This window comes from Haliaeetus leucocephalus, unplaced genomic scaffold, assembly GCF_000737465.1.
Source record: "Haliaeetus leucocephalus isolate CR32 unplaced genomic scaffold, Haliaeetus_leucocephalus-4.0 Scaffold362, whole genome shotgun sequence".
In the NCBI taxonomy this organism is placed as follows: Eukaryota; Metazoa; Chordata; class Aves; order Accipitriformes; family Accipitridae; genus Haliaeetus; species Haliaeetus leucocephalus.
Genome location: NW_010972798.1, coordinates 1,641,292 through 1,665,338, shown reverse-complemented (window position 1 = coordinate 1,665,338; position 24,047 = coordinate 1,641,292). Strand labels below are relative to the sequence as shown.

Here is a 24,047-nt window from a genome sequence, read left to right as displayed (position 1 = left end):
ATTGTAGGTTAAAATCATAACTGTGTATCTGTGATTAAAGAGCACCAAATCTAAAGAATTGAAGTCGATGCTCACATATATATGTGAAATTGATTAAATGTTTGTAGCATTCATTCTTTTATTGATTATCATCTTTTATCATGCATCTTTTATGCACTTTCAATTATTTTATCCATATTCTAGGCATGTGCTCAGGTTTCAGTTATTAGCAGCTCTGTGTTCAGTCCATGCTGTATTTCTTCAGGCGGCATCTTCAGACATGTAATTTGCACAGTCTCTTATGTACAGTTCTACAGTTGTCTTGAGTAGGACTTTGTTAGTCCTATAGACATCCTGCTTATTAATCATGCCCTCAAGCTGTTCATGATTGCAGTGCATAGCTTTGGTAATTTAACTGTATATTTTTTTAAGCTCTCATAGCATTGCTTTGGCTTATAGTTGTTAGAAGCAAAATCATTAATTCATTAAATTTAGGAGGGAAAGTCATTAAAGATGTCTGATGTCAAACGAACAGAATAATTGGGCTGGGATTTTTCAAGGAAATCTTTTGAGTAAGTGATGAAAAAGAGCTGGGCACTTAACTCTGTTAGAGCGGTTAGAAAAAAAATAGAAAAAAACCCAAACCAAAACCACAACAGCTTTTCTTTGAGAAGATGCCAAAGAGCAATTGTTGAGGAGCATTTAATATGAAATTGTAGAAAGTTTTAGTCTCCAGTCATTTTTAAATGTGCGTATGTAGAATGAGGACTCAGAGTCCATATATGGTAGCACAAAGAAGTGTCCTGGTCAGGTTGCATAACAAGCATAACAGAAGATATCAGTCCAGTGGGATAATATAAACATTTAAAGATGCTTAAATATTAAAAATTAGGTATTTTCCTTAAAATATTGCAAGCTCATGCTACATATTCTGTAAATGTGTGTTTCTATGAGGTATATTTTTCAGACTTCATAATATCATTGTTTGTACTCATAACTGCTTATTATTTACTGCAAAATGGTTGCTTGCAGTTTAAGCATGAAAATGTACAGTCTTGCCAAAAATCCAGTTTTATGATGATTGGCTCAATCTATTTTTGATATCTTTACAGTTCAGAGATTTCAACTGCCCCTGCCATTTTTTGTCAAAGGCTTTCTGGCTTTAGACCCTAGGATGAATGAATTTCCATGACAGAAGCAATATTTTTGTTTCCTTAGATTAACCTCTCCACCTCTCCTACACCTGCACAGATAATAAGCCGTTCACAGACCTCCAACACCACCAGCAGCAGTATTACCCAACAGACAATGTTGCTGGGGAGCACCTCTCCAACCCTGAGTGCAAGCCAGGCTCAAATGTATCTACGAGCTCAAATGGTAAGTTTTGATTAAAATTCTTAAGTTTGATTTTGGTCCGTCCCTGTCGTCTCCACCCCCACCACCTCACCCACAAAAAAAAAAAAACCACCCTAACCATTTCGGGTTTTATTTTGTTTCTATAAATTATTTATAAATATATTTCTTTAGTTTTAGATAGCATTGAGAATTTAGTCACTAATTTTGTGAACATGTATCTTCTGAAACACTGTAGGCATCAGAAGTAAAAGGATTGCTGTAGCTTAGTTCTCTGGTGAAGTTTGCTCAAGTGTTTTTAGCCTGGTCGTACTACAGTTATTAAATTGATCAAATGTGGGGGAAAAAAGTAGAAAAATTGCACCTCTCTTTTCTGGCTATGTAGAAGGGCATACTGGAGTCTCTCTGTATTCAAGGTAGATTGTTTTCCAATGCACTGGTAACATTCCAAGTTGCGACTCTTGATTAAAATTTTCTTAGATTTAACTAAGATTGTTCTTTGCATTATTGCCTCTAGAATTCAAGTTAGATACATAGCTTTCATTCTCTTTGGATTCACGTGAAACTTATTAGATTCTTGCAATTTCCTGTCAATGTGGCATTTCCATTTCCTAATAGGCAACTTTGAAAAATCTGTTCAGTGACTTTTTTTATTTTATTTTTTTAAATTTAGTACTATCTCTAGTGAGTTTCATATGAATTGAACCTTAAAATCTGTGGGTTTCCATAGAAATTACTGAAGTTGTACATGAATGCTCAGATGCCAATCAGTACTTGGTAAAGGCCAGAGACTCTATTATGGCTTGTGTGAGTTAATGACCAGAGCTTTCTAGTGTTAAGTTCAACTACGTGAAATAGGAAGAATCACTGTTATACTACACTGAGATTCAAAGCCAGAGGTCTGTGACTGCAGTGGCATATAAAAGTAGATGCAGGCGTGAGTTCTTGCAGGAATTGCACCTATGAAGTATGTTTCGGAAAAGAGATCCTTTGTTCTTTTTCTGAGATTTTTGTTAGGCATGCACAGCAATGCTTTTATGCTGTGTTGAGGTTTTTTTCTTTGGCTATTGTTTTCCTACATGTTTATTGAAAAAGTAGTGTAACTTGAAGATAAGGATTTAAAGATCAGACACCTGTTTATCCATTTGCCAGTGAAAGGATTTCCTGAGTCTCTGGTTTGTAAGCAAAGCTAGATGCTGAATGTACCTAGTACTATTTAACAGAACAGGAATTACGAATTCATTTCATGTCACTGCCTTTCAGTATGTGTTAACAACTTAGTAGCTGAAGCAGTATGAGGATGACATTGCTGGGTTTTCTCGTAGCAATCTCTCTCAATGACATGGAGTAATGATGCAGGTGCTTTACACCCCAGTTTCAAGAGAGAAACTTATCCTGTTAGTTTCTGTTTAGAATGGTATTGCAAGATCATTTTGCTAGCCTCACTGGTTCAGACATCATATTTGTCTTTCAGTGTTTCTAGCTGGCATACTAAAAGTCAGGTATTTTTCTTCATCACCAAGACCTTTCATTTTCTGTAAAAAGGTCAACTCTATGTTAACTTATCTCTTTAAAATATTGCATTTCTTTCACATATTTTCAAAGTTTCAGTCTGTTACCAGATATTTTTTTCTTGCTTAACAGCTTATTTTCACTCCTGCAACCACTGTGGCTGCTGTCCAGTCTGACATTCCTGTTGTCTCATCATCTTCCTCATCTTCCTGTCAGTCTGCAGCTACTCAGGTGAGCTTGTGTAAATTTATTAAAGGTATGTCCAGTAAGAGTGGGCCAAAACTGAAAAGTAAGGAAACATTGTGCTTAAGTTTACTTGCCTATAAAAACTATTAACGGGTACTGGTTATGTACAACTTCAGTGTCTTCTGTTTGCTGTCATCACACATTTAGAGATGATCATATTATATGTAAAATTTGGATCCTGGATATGACATTTTAGGTGTTTGTAATTAGCTGTCATCTTTATTGCCTTGAATAATTTCATGTTACCAACTGAATCTGTATCACCTTTTCACTGCTCAACATAGTTGTTTATCACCTGGAAAAAAAATATGTCATTATACAGATCGCTACAGAATGTATTAGTCACAGTCTTCCACTGTGAAAAGTGAACACTTGTCTAACAAATTTATGCTCTTGTGAGAGATCTTCTCTTCTATCTTAGCAGTTTCTTTAAAAGCCTTTGATAAATGAACCTTGTTTAGAAACCTTTTGGAAATCCAAGTAAATTATAGCAGTTGAACTTTCTCTGACCTTATGTTTATTGACACCTTCAGAAGATTCTAGTAGATTGGAAGACCTTAAAGATGTGTCACTGTTCTGAGATAATGGTATATTATTGAAGCTTGCCTTCTCTCTGCTTTTCCAGTAGGTATTTTGAGGCAGGCAGAGCTTACTGGAGGCCAGCTGTGTATTTATGTAGGATGTTGTTGAGCAAGCTCACGATGTTAAGTTCATCAGTTGAGCCTCCGCTGAAAAGACAGGCTGCTCAGACAGACTGCTCCTTCAGTCTTGGAGTTATCATGCCTCATTGTCCTTTATCACAGCTGCCTCTCTTCCAGATTCTGCAGATCAAATTCAAAAGTTGTATTGGGTTTGCATGGCAAGGTTTTGGTAGTGGGGGGGGTTACAGTGGTGGCTTCTATGAGAAGCTGCTAGAAGCTTCCCCTGTGTCCGACAGAGCCAGTGCCAGCTGGCTCCAAGACGGACCTGCTGCTGGCCAAGGCCGAGGCCATCAGCGATGGTGGTAGTGCCTCTGGGATAACAGATTTAAGAAGGGAAAAAAGTTGCTGTGGCACAGCAACTGCAGCCAGAGACAGTAGTGAGAACATGTGAGAGAAACAAACCTGCAGACCCCCAGGTCAGTGCAGAAGCAGGGGAGGAGATGCTCCAGGCACTGGAGCAGAGATTCCCCTGCAGCCCGTGGGGAAGACCATGGTGAGGCAGGCTGTCCCCCTGCAGCCCAGGGAGGTCCACAGTGGAGCAGATATCTACCTGCAGCCCAGGGAGGAGCCCAAGCCGGAGCAGGGGGATGCCTGAAGGAGGCTGGGACCCCGTGGGAAGCCCACACTGGAGCAGGCTCCCAACAGGACCTGTGGCCCCATGGAGAGAGGAGCCCATGCTGGAGCAGGTTTTCTGGCAGGACTTGTGACCCCACGGGGGACCCAAGCTGGAGCAGTCTGTGCCTGAAGGACTGCAGCCCATGGAAGGGACCCACGCTGGAGAAGTTCATGGAGGACTGTCTCCCGTAGGAGGAACCCCATGCTGGAGCAGGGGAAGAGTGAGGAGAACTCCCCCTGAAGAGGAAGGAGCAGCAGAGACAAAATGTGATGAACTGACCATAACCCCCATTCCCTGTCCCCCTGTGCTGCTGAGGGAGAGGAGGTAGAGAATTTGGGAATGAAGCTGTGCCCAGGAAGAAGAGAGGGGTGGGGGCAAGGTGTTCTTAAGATTTGGCTTTATTTCTCATTACCCTACTCCAGTTGATTGGTAATAAATTAGGTTAATTTTCCCCAAGTCGAGTCTGTTTTGCCCATGATGATAATTGGTGAGTGATGCCTCCGTGTCCTTATCTCGGCTTACGAGCCCTTTGTTGTATTTTCTCTCCCCTATCCAGCTGAGGAGGGGGAGTGATATTGCGGCTTTGGTGGGCACCAGGTGTCCAGCCAGGGTCAACCCATCACAAAAGTGCAGAGAGGTTACTAGATGGGCTGGCAACTCTTTTTGCATTTGTATCTTTGTCTTTTGCATTCAGGGTAGAGATGTCAATAAAGCCTGTCACTTTACAGTCTTGGTCCTTTTGTACCACAGGGTTTTAGAGGTCCACTTTGCACAAGTCTGCCCGGCTGTGCAATTTCATGAGGCATCGTTGCAGAGGGACAGTAGAATCTCATGCCAGACCATAGAGCATTATTCAGTCAGATGAGCTGCTGTGGTGACCCTGCCAAACTCAAACCGTTCCTCTCCCTTCTCAACATTCGCTACTGCCCTATTGCCAGATGTTGTTAACTTTGGTTGTCTGGTAGTTTCTATAGCAGCAATGACATTGCAAAGATCCAGTTTCATCTGTAGTCAGTGATGCAATGGAAAAGCTTTAACACTAGTACACTTTATTTTTCTCACCTTGTGATAAATACGTCCTTGGGGTTTCAGTCAGATGGGTTTAGAGAAATGTGTTTACCATATAAACAAACCTGAGCAAGTAGGCAATGCCAGTTCATAAGAAAAAAATGCATTTAGTTATGTACATAGATGTGTATATTACACTTAGCCAAGATGTTTGTGAAGGTACAGTATAGTGATCTCACGGTATCGCCTTCTATGTAGAAATACCAGAGAAACTCAGAAATTAATCAATTATTAGCAGTGTCTTAATGGCACACCTAACTAACATGGCCTGGTAGGTGAACTGACACTTCTCTCCTACTTACACTTCTTCCCTTCTGCTTTCATACTTTTTTCTTTTCATACGTGTCCCCCTCATGTATGACCTGGACGTCTCAGATTAGTTACCTTATCTGTTAAGGTGTGCTGAAGGTTGATTTGTACTGACAGAGGTACGATTGCAGTAAATACCTCATGCATGCCAATAAAGAAGCAAATACTGTTGTCTTCAGAACAGGATTTGAATGCATCCTGTGGTAACACACTGAACAGCGAGAAGTAAAATGTAAACCGGCTGTTCGTTACACAGGTACTAACAGTTGAATGAGGAAGGGATTATGTAATCAAAATAGTGGATGGTGATAATAATTAGTCCTCTTTTTCATGTGAAGTATGATGTAAATTAGTGCTACAAGGGTAGTCTTTATCCTTGAAAATAAAATTCTAGCTCGGCATGTAGGATTGGAAAGCTGGGATCATTATGTACAGAATCTGGCTGTGATATAAAAGACATTAGTGAAAATAATCGCTGACTGATTTACATTTCAGAAAGCAAACCTTTTGTTTCATGTGACATTGGAAGTGTCATGATGAAAAGGTACATTAATATCTCTGTAGATATAAAGGGCTCAGATTTGTTAAGACATGGATAACATACAGCAGATTCTGGTCCCATTGACCACCTGAGGCTCTGGTTTGTGTTAGTCTCTGGAAGCATACTTACAGACCACTTGCACTTCTGTAGTGTCTGTATAAAAATAAAATTGCATTTGCTTAAGATGCTTTGTGTCATTCACTTCGAAGGCACAATAAAAGAGAAAAAAATGCAAGTTTTAATTCAAATTAATGTAGTGAACAATTTCCATTTCTTTTAAAAGTTCAATAAGAAAAAAAGACTTTCCTGTTTCTTTATCACTGAAGTAATTCAAGATCCCTATTCTTTAAATTTTGTGGCTTAATAGATACACCGATATGCAGATTTTTAACTTCTCATGTATTTTGATCACATAGGATGAGAATCATTACATAATGTTTTTTTTTTTTGCTATTTTTGCCTGGATGTTTGTCATAGATGTTTCTTTGGTTTGGTGTTTTTCACATTTTGCTCATTTTTCAGGTTCAGAACTTGACATTGCGCAGTCAGAAGTTGGGTGTATTGTCAAGTTCACAGAATGGCCCACCAAAGAGCAGCAGTCAAACCCAGTCATTGTCTCTGTGCCCTAATAAACCTGTAACCAGTTCAAAGGGCAGCCAACCAGATCCCTCAGAAAGCAATAGAAAAGGCGAGAGCCCAACTCCAGAGTGTCGGAGTACACCAGTCACACGGACATCAAGCATACATCACTTAATAACACCAGGTAGGATGAAAATGGACCCATAAGAAAGTTATTTCAATTAAAGTTTGTATGTTACGGTTCTGTCAGAGTCCAGTGCTCTCTGAGCAGGTTCTTAGATATTCCACATGAATAGAGTTTTACATTTAATAGTAAATTTACTTATTTGTTGATATTGGATGTTACACAGGTTTTTGATTTAGCAGAGCGATACAGCAGTGTTCTTAAATCACAGTACAAGCACAATATAGCAATTGCAAGACACGGTTGAATCACAGTACAAACATGATTCTCATTACTGGTTTTTCTGTATGCTCATTGTTAGGACATGTCATCCCCAATCTTTGGGAAGCAATACGTGGGCTGAAACCACCTCAGGCCTCTTGCTCTTATCAACATCTGTTTTGTTGGGGTTGTTTTTTGGTTGGGGGTTTTTTTTTCTGTCTTGTCTGTGTCATCAGAATGTTCTTATATCAAGTACTTTTGTATTTTGTATTAAGAGGTAAGTCAAAATAAGCATGCAGTTAGTTAGATATTGCATGCAATGTAAAAGCCTGTATTTGCATTTTAGCTTCCTTATTTTGAAAGAGTAAGGCTAGTGTAGACAATTGATCTGAATTCTGTGGAATTTAGCTTGGCTTAATGGCAGCTTTTAGAGAAGGAGTAAGACTGCAAGGCAGACGTTCCTGAGGCATTGAGCCCTGATGCTCCTAGAACTCACTTCTATTAGGAAAAAATCCATCTTCACTAGCAGAATAAATAATAAAAAAAGCAACATAAATGAGTTGTTTCTCAAGTGGAGAAGACAAAGCACGAAGAGGTTTGCATGTGGAGGAAAATATGTGTGCGTGCGCTGTAAGGAATTACTAGTGAGTCACTGGTTCACTTAAAGGTGATGTGATATCTCTGGAAGCTGCACTATTTTTAAATTCATACCTTGCAGCTTGTGTGTTCAAGTTCAGGCAAATACTTTGAAAGGTTTTAATTCATACTGAACTCTTGGAATTTTGTTTAGTGTCTTAAAAGCATATTACCTAAACTTTAACTTAGCAGTTTTCAACAAAGCCTGTGGATTGTGACATGCTTATCTCTTTCATTCCAGTCTGTTTCAAAGTAAAGGTTAAATCCATTTAAAGTAGCATGAAATTTTTAAATAAGCGAAGGCTGGATCAGCAATAATCCTAGAACTAGCACCAAAAAGATAAGTTTAGATGCTTTTATATAGAAAGTACATATAGGTGTATATATATGTAAAAAGCATGGCTATGTTCCTTTATTCATTGCGGCATTTTGCTTTGGAAATTGATATATTACCTTAATAAATGGTTCTTGGGTACTATATGCTGTCAAAGATGATATTTCTAAACATAGATCCGAAGGGTTGAAGAAGTTGTGGTGGTCTTACTTTAAAAACTTCCTTTCTTTTAATATTTTTATAATGTTCTCTTGACTTAAAGAAATAAATACTAATTGTCACTTTTTTTTCTTCCCTCACAGCTTCATATTCTCCATTGCAACCTCATTCTTTAGTAAAACATCAGCAGATCCCACTTCATTCACCACCTCCAAAGATTTCCCATCATCAGCTGATATTGCAACAGCAGCAGCAAGTCCAGCCAATTGCACTTCAGACTCCTTCGGGTCAGGAGCCCCCTCCATCACAGCACTGTCTACCGCTCCCAAGCCATGGTCTTCCTCCAGGTCCCAGCAGTGTCCAGTCTCATTGCTCACCTATTCACATCCATCCTCCCCCTCTAACACTATCTCCTACTCCATCCCAGTCAGCTCAGCAGTCAGTAGTGGTATCCCCTCCACCTTCTCACTCCCCTAGTCAGTCACCCACAATAATTATTCACCCTCAAGCACTTATTCAGTCACAGGCAAACTCCCTCGTGCCCACAGCTCTTCAGCCAGAGCAGACTGTTCCTCAGCAGCCTACTACCAATCCAGTTCGACCAATTGCACAGCCACTTAATCTTCCGTCACATCTTCCACTTCCATCTTCCCCCGCTGTACATATAGGGTCAGTAGATCAGCCCAGCTTAGTTTCCCCAGGCCAACAGATTGTGTCCTCGACACCACACCAGCAATATTCAGCCTTGCAGTCCACACCTATCCCTCTTGCAGCTCCTCCTCAGCTGTCAACATCTTCAACCCAGATTCAACAACTGCCGTTGCAGTCTGTGCAGTCTTTACAAGTGCAGCCTGAAATTCTGTCCCAGGGCCAGGTTTTGGTTCAAAACACTTTGGTTTCTGAGGAAGAACTTCCTGCTGCAGAAGCTTTGGTCCAGCTGCCATTTCAAACTCTTCCACCACCACAGACTGTTGCAGTGAATCTTCAGGTGCAGCCATCAGTACCGATTGAAACTCCAGTGGTAAGTGGTAATATTGTAGTCCTTTATTCTTTATCCTCGGCTTCTCTGAAGAGCTGTAAATCTGGCCCATTGACTTCAGAGGGAGCTAAACTAGGTGCTAGACAGAGAACCAGAAGAAACCTGTTGATTACAGAAACAAGTTTTAAGAAAACAGACATTTTCCTTGTGATTTGCTTTTTGGCTTTTTGGATCATCAGTCAAGAATATCAACCAAGAATCATGAAAGTGCAATTTTTGGGCCTCAGATCTTATCTCTTAATGAAATTGCAGCATATCTAAAGTTAAAAAAGCAAGTAAATATATGTCAACGCTTTTGTCAAAATGAATTTTGATAAATATACCATATGGACTGTAAGCTTTTACCTCTTTATGTTAATACAAATATAGGCAATCAAAATTTTGAGTAGGAGAATCATCTCTATACTAGGTGCGAAGGTGTGTAGAAGTTTATTAGGTTCTGGATAATTAATTTTGTACTAACATCAAAAAGATCCTCTTCATAAAAGAATAGGGGAATTTTTGATGCTGTCTTGGTGTTCCCCATCACTGCCATTTAATTTAGTTCAGTGTTAGTCTCGGACATCTACAGTTTGTAACTGAAGATTCCAGCTTCACTCACACTGAACTAAAATCATGTGCAGTGAAATATCAGTGAAATAAAATGATATGCAAATAATGCTGACATTTAAGGTGGTGTTTAATGGTAACTTGCTAATGAGATTAAGTAAAAGAATCAACAGCTCTTGGAGGCTTTTTTCAGGCTACCAACAGGATAAGGAGGAAGGTGTGCTGTTTAATTTATATTAAGAGGGTAATAAGAATCTCAACTTTCTGATATTTCATGTAGAAATTCAGCAAAAGAGTAGAAGCCAGGTTTGCTTTGATAAGGTAGTGTTCTACATCCTCATCTGCTAAACTGACTTGTCAGTAATTCATGTAAATTTACTTTAATAGTTTTGAGGAAAATACTTCATAATCTCTTATAACCACTAATGCTTGATAGTCTTAGTGTACTCTTCTGAAATACTCAGTTTGATTACGCTGCTGTATAAGATAGAGAACGATTTGCAGACTTGTCGTTATGTTATAAAGCTTGCATTTTGCAGAAGTGTTTAAATAGCCACCAATGTGTGTGTAAATAAAAATACAGTAAACTATAAAGATAAGATATTGAAAAAGTCAAGTTCTCTGGTCTGTTTGATAGAACCGTACCTCTTCATATTTTGCTATTTGTAACAAATAATTTTGCTCTTATAGACATTATGATGCCCCCATAGTTTATTGTTTTGTATGCAGTTTGGAAACTAATATTTTATTAGGAGATCAGCATATTTGAACTGGTAATTTATTTTAAAAACTGTATTTATGTAACTCTTTTAAGGTATTAAGGTAGAATGGAAATCTCTCTAAAGCAATAGTTTGTTGGATGCAGATTTACCAAGTGGAGAATGTATGTGAAGAAGAGATGCCTGAGGAATCAGATTGTGTCCATATGGCTAGAACACCTACGCCACCCACTCTGTCTCCACCAGCCATAACCTTGGGGAATGGAGAGACACTTAATTCAGAAGATCCTTTGTCAGGTGAGAACAAATGTCAAACTAAGGTAGCTGTTCTTCTTAGAAACTTCTACTAGTTATTGATGTTTTAAAATAAAAATCTATTATTTTGATCTTTTTTATAATTTAGTGGTATCATTTTTTAAGTAAAACAAACTATATGAAATATATTAGAAATCCATGTGATAGAACAAATAATTCAGTCCCGAAGGTGTAGCTTATATATATATTTGGATAACATGTAGCACAGAAAATGCTTATTTGAGCTCTTTAGCATGTACTTTTATACTAAAATCTTGACGGGGGTGTCACTCTCCAGTTAATCTTTAAGTGATAGCTGTGTGATATGGGCAAAATATGCTGACTGGTCTGGTGTGAAGATTGATTTTGCAGGATCAGGGTCAGCAATCAGAAGTTGCTGTTGACTGCAGTGTATGATTCTTTTTGGCACCATTTTTTTTATATGCCACAGTGAAACAAAATTCACAGGTACTTTTTAAGGTCCAAATCTCCCCGTAGGGAAAATGGAGTATTCAGAGAGTTCCCTGAAATAAAGCTCAATAGCAACGAAGTTAGTATTAAGCGGGCATCCTTTATTATAGCACCGGGCAGCACTGGGGATGAGTCCACCATGAGTGCTCCAACGATTGGGTGAACCTTTAGAGGGTTATATACATTAAAGCTATACATATTCATAGAATTTATGAGAACTTATTTCCATAAACAGGTTTTCCTGGTTTTTGAGAACTCATTAATATATGTAAATGTCTGATCTGCATGCGCAGTCATCTTCTTTTGGTGGTCCTTTGGGGTCCTCTGGTAGTCTTCAATAATCTTCATCACCTGTCCGCTAGTTGACCTCTTCCTCGGATTCTGTGCAGGGGCACATTTTACATGTTTGGATAGCTTATCCTAAAGAATGTTCGTGGGCAACTCTACTATCTACTCTTCCTTGATTAACATCCTTTTGATGCAAACCATACTGACAAACTAAGCTAATTTATCTGAAAAAGGGCTTAAGGTTGTTATCTTCTCAGAACAGAAGGAAACATACCTTTATTTACAACATCCCCTTGTCCTTGGGGCTTTAACCCTTTCAACAGTAAGGAGACGTTCTAATGAAAATTCTTCTTCAGTGAATTGTAAGATATACATGCCTGTATCAATTGTTGTCCTGCAAACTAATGTAACTTCCACAATGTGCTAAATATACAAATATATACACTCTCTCTATAGTATAGAGTGTGTGTATATATGCTATGCATATAACTGGGTGCTTAGTGCCTTGATGTTGTACATACTTGTGACCCTGCAGGTTACTGAGGCTCAAAGCATCCCTGAAAATAAATTCTTTCTTCAAAAATACCTCAGCTGCTCACTCTTGAGAATCCAATGTTTGAAAATACTGGTTTCTGCTTTTGACTTAGGATTTGTGATTTGTGTAGGTAATTAATAGCCAGCTATGCTTATAGTTTGTAGCTACTGAGTAAAGGAAAATGTTTACATGAGAACTGTTCATTTGTGGAAATAGTCTGTCAAGGAAAAACATCTTGTTTTGAAGGTAAAAACTGTAAACCATAGGGAAAAGCATGTGTTACAAGATGATGGGTGCAGAGATGGGTGTGCTTATCACCGCTTATTTCTAGAATTCTGAGCCAATGGTTGGACATAAGTGACAAAAACATAACGTAGTTTGTTATTTTTTTCAGAACATGGGGGACTACCTTCAGTGACATCATCAGTCAGTGCCTCAGTAATTAAATCTCCATCTGATCCTTCACATGCCTCTATTCCACCACCACCTCTTTTGCTTCCAGCAGCAACAACAAGGAGCAACAGCACATCAATGCCCAATAGCATTCCTAGCCTAGAAAATAAACCTCCACAGGCTATTGTTAAACCACAGATCCTGACCCATGTTATTGAAGGCTTTGTGATTCAGGAGGGGTTAGAGCCGTTCCCTGTAAGTGTAAAAGTTGCTATGAATTTTTTACTGCTAATTTTTGAAACAAACTATTTTTAAGGGTGATGTTATTTGTGGCTAGTAGCTATTTAGATCTTGAATAATTTTTCAAATGTTGGTTTTGACCTTTTTTCCACTGATTGGTAACCTGTTTCTTACAGCATTCAGTATACTTGTATACTGTTTTTATTGTCTTACATATGTAGTCAGAATTCATGTTACTGTTTGGCCTGCCAGTATCACTGGATGACAAGGTTCTAAATGAAAACAGAGACAGAGTTGAGTAGATAGGCTATACACGGAGATAACTACAGAGAGTGATTTTAGGCTACCATTTGCAATAACTTTGGTTTGTTTGTCTGTCTTATAGATAACTTAAGTGATAATTTAAATGTGTGAGATGAGTCTGTGTTAAAATTCTAAAATGTTAACATTTTGTTGTTTAAAGCACTGGCAAGCCCCTTATTGAGCTTGGTGTGATTAGTACTATATCTGGTAAGAATTACTGTTGAAGACTTTTAAATCCACAAATGGACAGTTTGAAACCTATAAGCCTGCCTTATTAACTAATTTAATGTGTCTCTCATTTTCCTATTTCTTCACTTCTCTAGAAATAATGTGTTTCTTCCTTTGTTAAATGTAATTGCAAACTCTGCAGAGCCAGGAGTGAGTCTTTGTATTTGCTTGAGAAATGGTATTTAGAGCTTTGGTGCTGTATCATAATGATTCATTGGTGCGGAATAGAAACTGTGATTCTAGTCTCAGTTACAGCTGCTAAGTCACAAATACTATTTTCAATTATTTATTGTTCAGTTAATCACTGTTGCTTTGCTTTTATTGCAATAGGTAAGTCGTTCATCTTTGCTGGTAGAACAGCCTGCAGAAAAAAGATTGCTAGTGGAGGGTCAAATCATGAGTGTTGTGTGTGTTGAATCAGACTTGCAGAATACAAAACATGCAGACAACTCATCGGACACAGAGATAGAGGATATGATTGCAGAAGGTTTGTAGTTTTTGTTTAAATACCCATTTTTTTTTCCCCTGCAGTTCTGTATGTATTACAGAATCTCATCCTGTCTGTACTTCTGGAATCTTTCTCCAGCCTTTACACTATCTCTAATAGAAACTATTTTCAAATGTTTTTTACTAGCTGCACATCATAACAGCGGTTGCTGTAGATGCACACAAATGTCAAGAAACTATGCACTTGTCCTGCTTAAGAATACGGTGGTCTTAGGCACAACTCATGGGCTAAATTGAGTTCCCCATGCAGTACCTGTCATAATCATCATCATGGATTTTTTAGAACTTGGCAATCAACTATTTTGGCTGTGTTACACCACTATTACTGTTCAAGCCCAAATGTAGGTAGCCTCATGAGTGATGTGAAATGACAATTAAACCATGGCCTGGCCCAGGAAATCCAAATTCTTCTTTAACTCACATTTTTGTATAAATTCATCCAAGATTTGAAAGTCCAGATTTTTTCAGCCACCTCTGTATTTTCTCTTCCACAGCTTGAGCAATTGCACAGGAGCTGGTTTTGGTGATCTGTTTGAATTTGTCTTAATGCAACTCTTAGTTTCATTCTCTTAAAATAGTTCTTTTCCCTCTTTCATTATCAAAACTGGAGCGAGCAGGTTAAGAAGGGACAAATACAGTGCCTTCTACTGCCACAGGTCTGCATCGGGCAAGGGGCTGGAAAAAGCCAAGACAGCATGTCCTGAGCAGTAGCAAGTGTCATCATAGCTGTGCTTCAACTGCTTCCTGCTCTAGGCATTGTAAACTGTCATTTAATTAAAACAGTCCATCCCCCTGATCTTTTCTCACTGGAACTTTTGAGATAGCAACACCAATGGCAGTTTGTTACTTACTGTGGTTTCTGCCCTGATGAATGGTACTGAACTGCAATAGGGAAGTTGGCTGCATCTATTGTGTATCTCGGCAAACAAATTAGCTCAAAATTCAGTCTTTCAGATTATTAGATTCTGATACATTATTTTTTTACTGCAGTGATTTATATCCATTACTGCTTATAAGTCTATTGGGTCAGACCCAAGTCAAGGATTGCGGACAAGGTAAAAAGCTTGCTTTAGAAAGCATTTTGAATTCAAGAAGAGTATTTGTTGGTAGTGAAGTCAAGTAAACATGGTTGGAATTTTTGCTTACACTGATTTACTTTACCGCTCAGGCAATATGTATCTCTGCTTAAAATTAAGAGTGTATTTTTACTTGCAGCACTGATTTTTAGTAGGAGCTGGATTAGCTTGGAAGGACATCACTGAAAGGAAATATTGATGGGTTCCAGTCCTCCTACGTGTTGATGTAACATCTGTGCAAAGAAGTCATAAACTGTGGAAATAGTGCCTGAGAATGAATCATAAAACAGGATATCCTGAATTATGGCTAATTATATGATTGCATTTACTAGTATATCTCAGTATAGTACAGAGCCCTGCATTTTGCAGTAACAGCCTAGTATAGGCAGTGGCAGACATTTGAAGTGCTTTGCTTTGTAACTGTAACTTTCTTTTCTGTTGTAATTAAGTTGTCTACATAGAAAAATGAAGAAACAATTTTTACAGAGTAAATTTTTTTTTTAATATATTACACAATATTCTGCTGTAAAATAATTCAAGGACCATACTTTATTTTTCACAAACCTTCACACAGGCATAGCAGACTAAATTTTAGAAGGCAGGCATCTGGCATATTAGTAGTGGAGGGTTGCAGTGTGACTGGAAGTTTTCTAAACCTTTGTTTCATTTAATTTAAAATTGCTGTTATTTGTTTGGTCTCCCAGTAAGGGCTTCCATGTAACCAGTTCTTTGAGAGGGAAGTCCAGTGACATGAAAGCATCAAGCACAAGAGGCTTTAAAAAAAAAAAAAAAGTAATCTGGTAAATTGCATGACTTGTTTGACTTTTTTTTTGTTATTTTACAGCTCAATGGAGTTATACTACTTCTATACACAGAAAATGAGATGTGTAAATCTCTTAGGTCATGACTGTGCTTAGTAAATCGCTTCATAAATTGCTATTAAATGAACTTGCTTTCTTGATAAGACTACAGCTTTTTTTTCAATACCTTGTTTCACCCAATATATTTCAAACAAAAGAAACTTCCTGCCATCTGGTGTATCTTCTAGACTATGTGAAGCTCTGTTTGCAATAGTTATTTTGCCCTTAATTTGTTACAGTAGATCTTAATTCAGTTTTCTTTTCAATGGCATTCCCTAAGAACTTTTCAGTATTAACACTATGTTGTTTCTCAGATTTCAAACAGCTTGCCTGTTGTTTTATGGAATTATTCAAATGTGCATGGTTTTGCTTTTAGTTATTGTTCCTGACAGCTGGTGTTAGGTTTATGTACACAATGTGCAGCTACTCATTAGATGAACTAGTGAGAAGCATCCAGCATTGAGAGACATCCGCATATGCAGAAGTTGAGCAAAGGAGATTTTCTGATGCTAAACCAGGTTATGGTATGATTGCATGTATGGTAGAAACACCTAATATGCAAAAGAAAAGGCTTTTAGCATCAATTTTTGCTTCGCTCTGTTGTCACTTTTTTCGACATAGCATGACCTGGGTTGGGAGTGAGGGGTGTTTTGGTTTTTTTTTAGAGAGAGTGTGATTTATTTGAAGGTTGCATTTCTGGTATTTAACTTGAGTTGCAAGGTTGGTCAGATGTGGTATGTCTCCCATTGCCAGTTTTTACTTCTTGTGTGATACCAACTTACTAAGTTGGAGACTTGCAACATGGTAATTTTCAGTCTGAGGATTTGTTGATTTCAGTTATGTCTTTGAGTCCTGATGCATCAGATTAGTTATTCAAATACCCTGTTCAGCATTTTCAGCCCTTTGCTGCACTAGTGCTTTTTTGTTACTTTGTCAGTACAATAGTTAGTGTTAGCAAGCAGTTTAGTGAGTTAACATTGCTATAACAGACTTTTACAAATTCATAGTTAAAATCTTTCAACTTAATATCAATTGATACCTGCATTTGCATTAGCTGGCATCAGAGTTTAACAAAGAGTTTAGAACAAAAAGCTAGTTTGCAATTTTTGCAACTAATTGTGTAAAATTGAAAGTATGAACACAGAAGGTGAATAGCAAGAGGCAAACTATATGAAACAGTGACGTGTGTAAATTAGAAATGTGGGAGAAATGTATGTTTGTTTAGTCCTCTGAATTTTTGAGCAATGTATTTTGTCTGTGATTGCAGCCATGTGGCACGCAGTTCTTTTACTTAACCTGAATGACCGCAAAATGTTCCATTTCAGTTCGTGCCAGTTTCACTCCTTCTCTCCTTATGATGAATTTCATGGATAGTGCATGGGGATAAGTTTATTTTTTGGTTGTGGCTTTTTTTTTCCATGCCAGAAGTCAAGTTGGTTTGCAGATGTAGAGGCATTATTCTAAACTATGTACAAACCATGCTCTACCCACAAAATACACTTCCAGCAGGAGAGAGCATAGACATTCAGCATGTGACATGTATGCTGCCTTGTACTGCCTTCTTTTGGGCTTTTCTATTTTTTCTTTCACTGATCCTTCTCTCAGCTGGTGTTTGAATTCTTCACAAGGAGCAGGAAAAGTGCCTCCTCATCTCACTAATAACAGAAAAATACTCTGCAACAGTAGACTGTAGATTGGTAGATGCTATAGTCCTTTTCTTTCTTATATGCAGCTTATCTTTTTAATAGATAAGATTCAGTGTTTTACTTGCTTTCACAAGTCCCTTTGGTTGTAGTGGTTGCTTATTCAAAGAAAGTATTTTAAAAGGTTAATGCATTATCTCATTACAGGAGAGCTTGAATTTAGACTGTGGAATGCCTGGTTGTCTTAATGAACTTTTTATAGGCAATTCATGAGGGCTGTAACACTTCTTTTTAATTGTTTGCTATGTTTGAGGGCATACTTGCTCATGGATGACTTGAAATTTAACAAAAAAAGCTGATTAAGTTCATTGAATAACTTAATTGAAGGTTCAGTAAGGTTCAGTTTGCTCAAGATGTTTTCTATAGAGAATGAAATCTGTGACTTGCTTAGCTTTGCATAATTTCCTCTTAATCAAAGTATTTAATTAAATATGTTAGATATTTCAAACTCTTCTGCCTGCCTGCTTGAGATGAGAAATTTGAACATAATTTTGTGTCATTGAAACTGACTTCTTTATGCCTCATTCCTTTCTTTAGAAGGACTGGATGAAATTGAAAATGATCTTCTGAAGTGTGAATTTTGTGGAAAAATGGGATATTCTAATAAGTTTCTACGGTCAAAAAGATTCTGCTCCACATCCTGTGCCAAAAGGTACTCTGTCTAGTTATTGCTTATCATTATCTGGTCAATGGAATAGCACCCAAATAGTATCTGATGTTGAAAAATAAAGAAACAATAAAACATGACTGCCTTCTACCTGAATTTGCAGAATATACGGGTACAAAGGACTATGGTAGATTATATTTCAAGAAGATAGACAAAGGAAACTACAGTAAAATCATGAACTTCTTTCCAGAGGGTGCTGTGAGTGCTCTTGGGCTTATGGGAAGGTGATGGGTATCATGGAAAAGAAATCCATTAAGGGTTACTAAGTGTATGGAAATTGGTGCAGAGGTTCACGGGCCACAAATGGTTACATATTTCTCATATTCTTATTGTCTTTCCCTTGATGTTGGGCAATGTCAGAGAAAGAATGCTGGGCTAGGTGGGCTTTCTTACAGTTTTGTGTGATGCTGGGGGAAATAAACCCACTCCATTTATCTTGGCATAATTGAAATGCCACATAGACAAAAAACATTCTTAAATGTTTTTAGCAACAGCGTAAAAATTCTTTATTTGTATACAGTAAAATAGAAATATTCATAAACATAAATAATTTAGTGTTTTCTAAAGCTTCTCCTTTCTTGAAAAGAATAAGTGATGCCATTTGCTTGTAGGTGGTTGGCAGAGGAAAACAGCTAGTTTCTATTTCTCTTTGGGTTTATATGCTGTGTTTGTTTTGGTTTGGTTAAGAGAGGAAGAATTCATAGTCAACATCTGAATGTAAAATTTTCCATCATTACAGCTGGAAAATTGATATTCAATCCCAGATGTTTTAGAAATGGGGAATACTTTCCCATTTCTAATCACCACTTAGTTCTTTTTTTTTTTTTTTTTTCATCAGTGTCAGTGCGCCTTGAGACCACCTTTCTCTTACGTCTGCTGTTTTTTTAATCCCCAGTGTGAGACATTTCCATTTTCAGTAGTGGGAATGTATACATTTGATTTGGTACTTGTTGGGACTTCTATCATGGAAAATTTTTAAGAATGGGAAAGGCTGACATCTTCCAGGGATGGTGGAGATGTATTTGATCTTGCATCAAGACAAGGGGTTTGAGTAAATGGCCTTTGAGATACCTTTCTCTTATATTTGTGACACTTGTTGTTGTCTTTGATTAGGCAGCATTTCTGTAGACAAAAATGTAATTTTATTGTTAATTGATTGAATGCAGTCCAAAAAACTATTAGTGCATTATTGAGTATATCTTACTTCTTTAGGCACAGCCTTAGTTGCACTAAGAAATTTGGGCTGTTTACATCAGACAAGACCAGTCGCTGGAATCGGAAATCAGATAGCCAAAGTCTTGGGCGACGCGGGCGTCGACCGAGTGGCCCTGATGGGGCGTCACGAGATCATTTTCTTAGACAGGTCTGTGGAATATTTGCTTAAAACTATGGCATTGTTTTGGGAATTATAAATAAATTATAATACTGTAGTGTATTTGTACTGCGTTTTCCAGCTTCCAATTACTTATCCATCTGCAGAAGAAGATACGGCTTCTCATGAAGATGCTGTTCCAGCTGCCATGACCACACGGCTGCGAAGACAGAGTGAAAGAGAGAGAGAACGTGAACTTAGGGAACTAAGAATTAGGAAAATGCCAGAGAGCATTGACTTGTTACCAGTGGTGCAAGCTGACCCATCAGTATGGACTGTTGATGAAGTTTGGGCCTTCATACATTCTTTGCCTGGTATGTGCAATGACTTCTTCCATTTCTTTTAACAGTAAAGCTCCTTGCTTTTTAGCATTGGTGTGATGAGGAAGTGGTGTGGTAACAGCACTAGTGTACTTGTTAGTTGGTGATAGAAACTGGAATGTGATTTCTTTCCTCTTGCTTGTTCCTTCAGCACAAATCCCATGTTGATAGAACTAGTCCCACTTCTGCTGTTGCACCCCAGCTGATGGAGATTAGAGCTGTTCCTCCCTTCAGTCTGATTTCTCTCAAGAGGTCAGTAGAGAGATCAGACACACTTCCTCCCCTTTACATTTCTTTCTTCTCTTCCCTCCTTACTTGCTGCTTATTCAGTAGAACAAGCAAGAAGGGAGTTATTTTCCTTTATACAACTGAAAAATTTGAAAGACCTGTCATGATATGTCATTAAAAAAGAATAAACAAATTTCTTCTATAAAGCTAAATTTTGTTTTGCATAGCTTTGCTCAGTAACTGAAATGCAGAGAACTTCTGCATACAGTCTCTGCATACTGGTAGACACAGTCTGTTCTCAGAAAAAAATAACGTTGTTTCTACTTATTCACAAACCTTTTTTCTAGCTCAGTATTCACAGTTACCTTTATATCATCTTCAGGTTATTTGGCATTTATTTATCATTTCCTAACTATCATAAGCTGTAAAGTTTCACTCCCCTCTTTCTCCGAAGGATGCCATTCTGTCTGATCAGATACTGTAATCCTTCCGGGTAACAAGGTAGGTCTCCATAATAGCAGTCATACAAAAATTTTTGTTCCTTACCCATGTAACTCACATGTCAAAACATTGAAACACAGGTTAAGTTTGTTCCTGATTTTCTAGTTTAGAAATGCTAAACCATTTTTCTGTGTATCCCATTAGGTTAATAACCTGTAAGGAATGTATCTTCATTGCGAAGTCACGCACATGGGTTTTGACCATAAGTTAAACCATATAAAGTTAATCTTTTATAAAGTAGGTCAGGTAAAGAATTGAGTAAGGGATGTCTTAAATCAGCAGAGGTCATCCTTGCAGTACCTTTCTTCTGCTGGTTTATAAATTGCAAGTAAGTTACACTATATGCTTTTGGGAACCTGTAGTGATGTCTGTAAAAACAAGCAAAGCTCCTTAGATTTATGACATGGTCATTCGTATTTCTGTACTTTAGCTGTGTTACTGGTGTATGACTGTATCACTGCTGGTTTTAGTTACTATTTTTATAGATCTGAGGCTCTAGTTAACTCAATAACTTCCTGATCCCAGGTTCTGCAAAAGAATAAATGATAGTTCCTTTCTAGAAAACTTAAAGTACCACATAAACACAATTCCCTTGCAAGTATGAAAACAAAAATATTATTCTTAACATGTGGTTTCCATTTTGAACCCATTCCTTGTAGAATGTTTCACCAGCTGCTGGATCTGGGGGGTTTTTGTGTGTTCTATAAACAAGGTAATCTTTGATTTTCAACAAACTTTATATTTTTCTGTATTTAATTAAAAATTATTATAATTACTCATTCCCATCCATATTAAGGCCTAGTTTCTCAAATACTTTTTTTAAAGAAGTTCAATAGGTATTTAAAATTATATTCACAATCTGCCAGAATTTTTATTGTTACATAGCTACATTCATGTTTTTTGGCAATTTTGGGGTTTATTCTGTTCAATATATTCTCAAGCCACTCTCTTGAAAAAAATATTTTTTCAATGCTGTCAGAGTTGAATAATGCAAGAAATAATATAATTGACTTTCACTATACTATTTTGCAATATATATTTGGTGCAGTCCATGCAGACCATCTGCTGTGTTGTAGGAGATGGTGATTTGTCAGCTTTTCATAAACATTAGGGACATCTGTTCTGATTTACAGCTTCCTCTATAGAGTCTGTAGCTGAGATGTAACTGCGGAGTCGTGTCCTTGTGAGGTTTTCCAATTGCTCTGGAGTCTTTTGGAGAAATGAAGATTGTAGGACAGTTGTACTGTTACTTTCTTCTTCTGGGGGAAAGAGCAACAGTTTAAGCCCCAGCAGAGTTGTTCCTCCTTTCTTTCTTCAGTTGCAAGATTAATGGTCTTTCACCCGCATCCCATCCTTTTTTCAGCTAAGTTATTGCACAACAACCTATTGCAAAAGTGTGTAAGAATACCCAAATGTGCTTGAATGGGGGAACTGAAATACATCAACTTTCATCTTTTGCTTTTCTGAAATGACTTTGAGAAAAGGTATTTTAGGAAAAGTTGCATGGAAATGCTTTGTATCCTGCTGAAAGAAAAAAGCCTGCAACAACAACCAATTATCTATTTTAATAGGACTGCTTTTATTCCTACATGTAAAAACTTCTCTTGATCTCTCAATCTTTGCAAATGCTGTGGTCTGACAATCACCATGTTCGGGTCTCAAGTCAGACATACAGTGACACCTTTCACAGAAATACTTAGCACTTGGCTTACAGATGTTTTGTCTGTTGTCAACACATAAATGAGAACCTTTATGATGATGATAGAGCTGTTAAATCCTCCTGAGAATGGTCAGTTGTCCTAAGATTTTTCTTCATGTTACTGGCAGCATTATCTTCACTTGGTAGCTGGAATTGGCAGCACTGTTCCAGGCACCCTCTGACAACTCTGGGCTCTTGAAGAATGTTCTCTTATTGATGCACTGCGCTAGTGCATCACTGTACCAGAAATATTAAACGTAAATGTTATGGAATACATGCAAGCCCTAAAACATTTTGATGGCTTTAGTGGCTATATAAATACTGGTTTTGACAAACTAATTTGTTGTTTTTTTTTCTCCAAAAATACCACTCTAATTTCTTGTTACAATAAATAATGCTCAAGAACTGGGTGTTTATCATGTATTAAAGCTGTGTTGTTTTAAATGCTATGGAAAATAGTCCTTGGTTCTGAGTAAAAGTTAGCCAACTGCTACAGAATAACTGTTTGACTTTTGGGATTGTAGTTCATACAGTTGTAACCTAAACTACAGAGGTTCAGAGGTGTAGCCAGAGGCTACAATAAAATTCCGTAATAAGACCTTTCTCTTTTCAAAATATCTTTTAATTTTTCCCTTTCCTTTATAAAGTGGCAGCTAATTGTTGCATGAGGTCTGCTTAACAAATCATTAAGGAAAAAAATCCTGCTTTATTCTCTGTGAAAAGCTAACCTTTTCCAACCTTGAATGTTGTGACCACTGCACAGTAATAATCCAGACGAATTAAGGTTTGGATGTCAATACTTTCTTCCACATTTGCTTTCTATTTTTCTCTTACACATTTGTAAATCCATCAGAAAATTAGAGTATCTTTTTTATAGAATTTAAATCTGAACACACAAGAGGACATGAAATTAGTGAATTGCTCTTCATCTGGGGTGGAAAAGGAGTTTTTCACAATGTGTTCGCATCTCTGTAATAGTATACTTTTAGAACAGGGGAAAATACAAAAATGCCAAAAAACAGGCTTTACTGAGGAATAATCGAAAGCAGGAATGGAAGGTGGAGCACAAATTAAAATGTGTCTGAAAGGCTCTGAGACAGATGGAGAGACCACTGGATTAAGAATATAAATAGATGAAAAAAAAAAAGTGGTTATGGGGAAAGAAGTTTCAAATAAACAACTGACAATGAGTGCTGTTATTGCCATTGTTAGAAGACCTTTGTCCATACAGCAGAGCTGCCATACAGCCAGGCATAACTGACTGTTTCTGCTTAACAGATGTCCAGAACATCTTTTGAGGAACCTTTTGTTTCCACAGTGTTCTTCAGTGGAGAGGGGCCATCAGTTACTTGGGACAGTCCGACCCATGAAGAGTCCTTTTTCTAACATTCTAGGCCTCAGTAACCTGAGACCATGTTATTTCATGTTCAGAAAAAGTTCATCATTTTAAAAACAACCCAACTAGTTTAAAGTTGCACTTGTGAAGTGAGTTACTGCTGCGTATAGAATATTCACTCAGGTAACTGATGATAAATGTATTTGTGAGACAGTTTTACTAAAGCCCATAAATGAAAATTCTGTTTCCTTAACCCAGTGGTGGTTAACATACAGATGGAATCAACACCTTTTGGAAATTG

The 24,047-nt window shown here is 37.6% G+C and overlaps 1 protein-coding gene across 9 annotated transcripts in view; it reads left to right on the top strand.

The window, feature by feature from the left end:
- The window catches only part of PHC3 (polyhomeotic homolog 3 (Drosophila)), a 39,619-nt gene that overhangs the window by 6,400 nt on the left and 9,172 nt on the right, over positions 1 to 24,047 (top strand). For 2 of the 9 annotated variants that reach the window (XM_010572875.1, XM_010572872.1), the window contains 10 exons: positions 1,198 to 1,356; positions 2,977 to 3,075; positions 6,848 to 7,088; positions 8,562 to 9,439; positions 10,872 to 11,022; positions 12,708 to 12,961; positions 13,808 to 13,964; positions 18,161 to 18,275; positions 19,503 to 19,653; positions 19,745 to 19,976. In XM_010572875.1, coding sequence (XP_010571177.1) covers positions 1,198 to 1,356; positions 2,977 to 3,075; positions 6,848 to 7,088; positions 8,562 to 9,439; positions 10,872 to 11,022; positions 12,708 to 12,961; positions 13,808 to 13,964; positions 18,161 to 18,275; positions 19,503 to 19,653; positions 19,745 to 19,976 — 2,437 coding nt within the window. Of the gene's footprint in view, positions 1 to 1,197; positions 1,357 to 2,976; positions 3,076 to 6,847; positions 7,089 to 8,561; positions 9,440 to 10,871; positions 11,023 to 12,707; positions 12,962 to 13,807; positions 13,965 to 14,111; positions 14,390 to 18,160; positions 18,276 to 19,502; positions 19,654 to 19,744; positions 19,977 to 20,133; positions 20,235 to 20,592; positions 20,877 to 24,047 lie in introns of those variants that run through there. The other 7 variants (XR_774678.1, XR_774679.1, XM_010572874.1 and 4 more) reach the window with 7 other exon arrangements.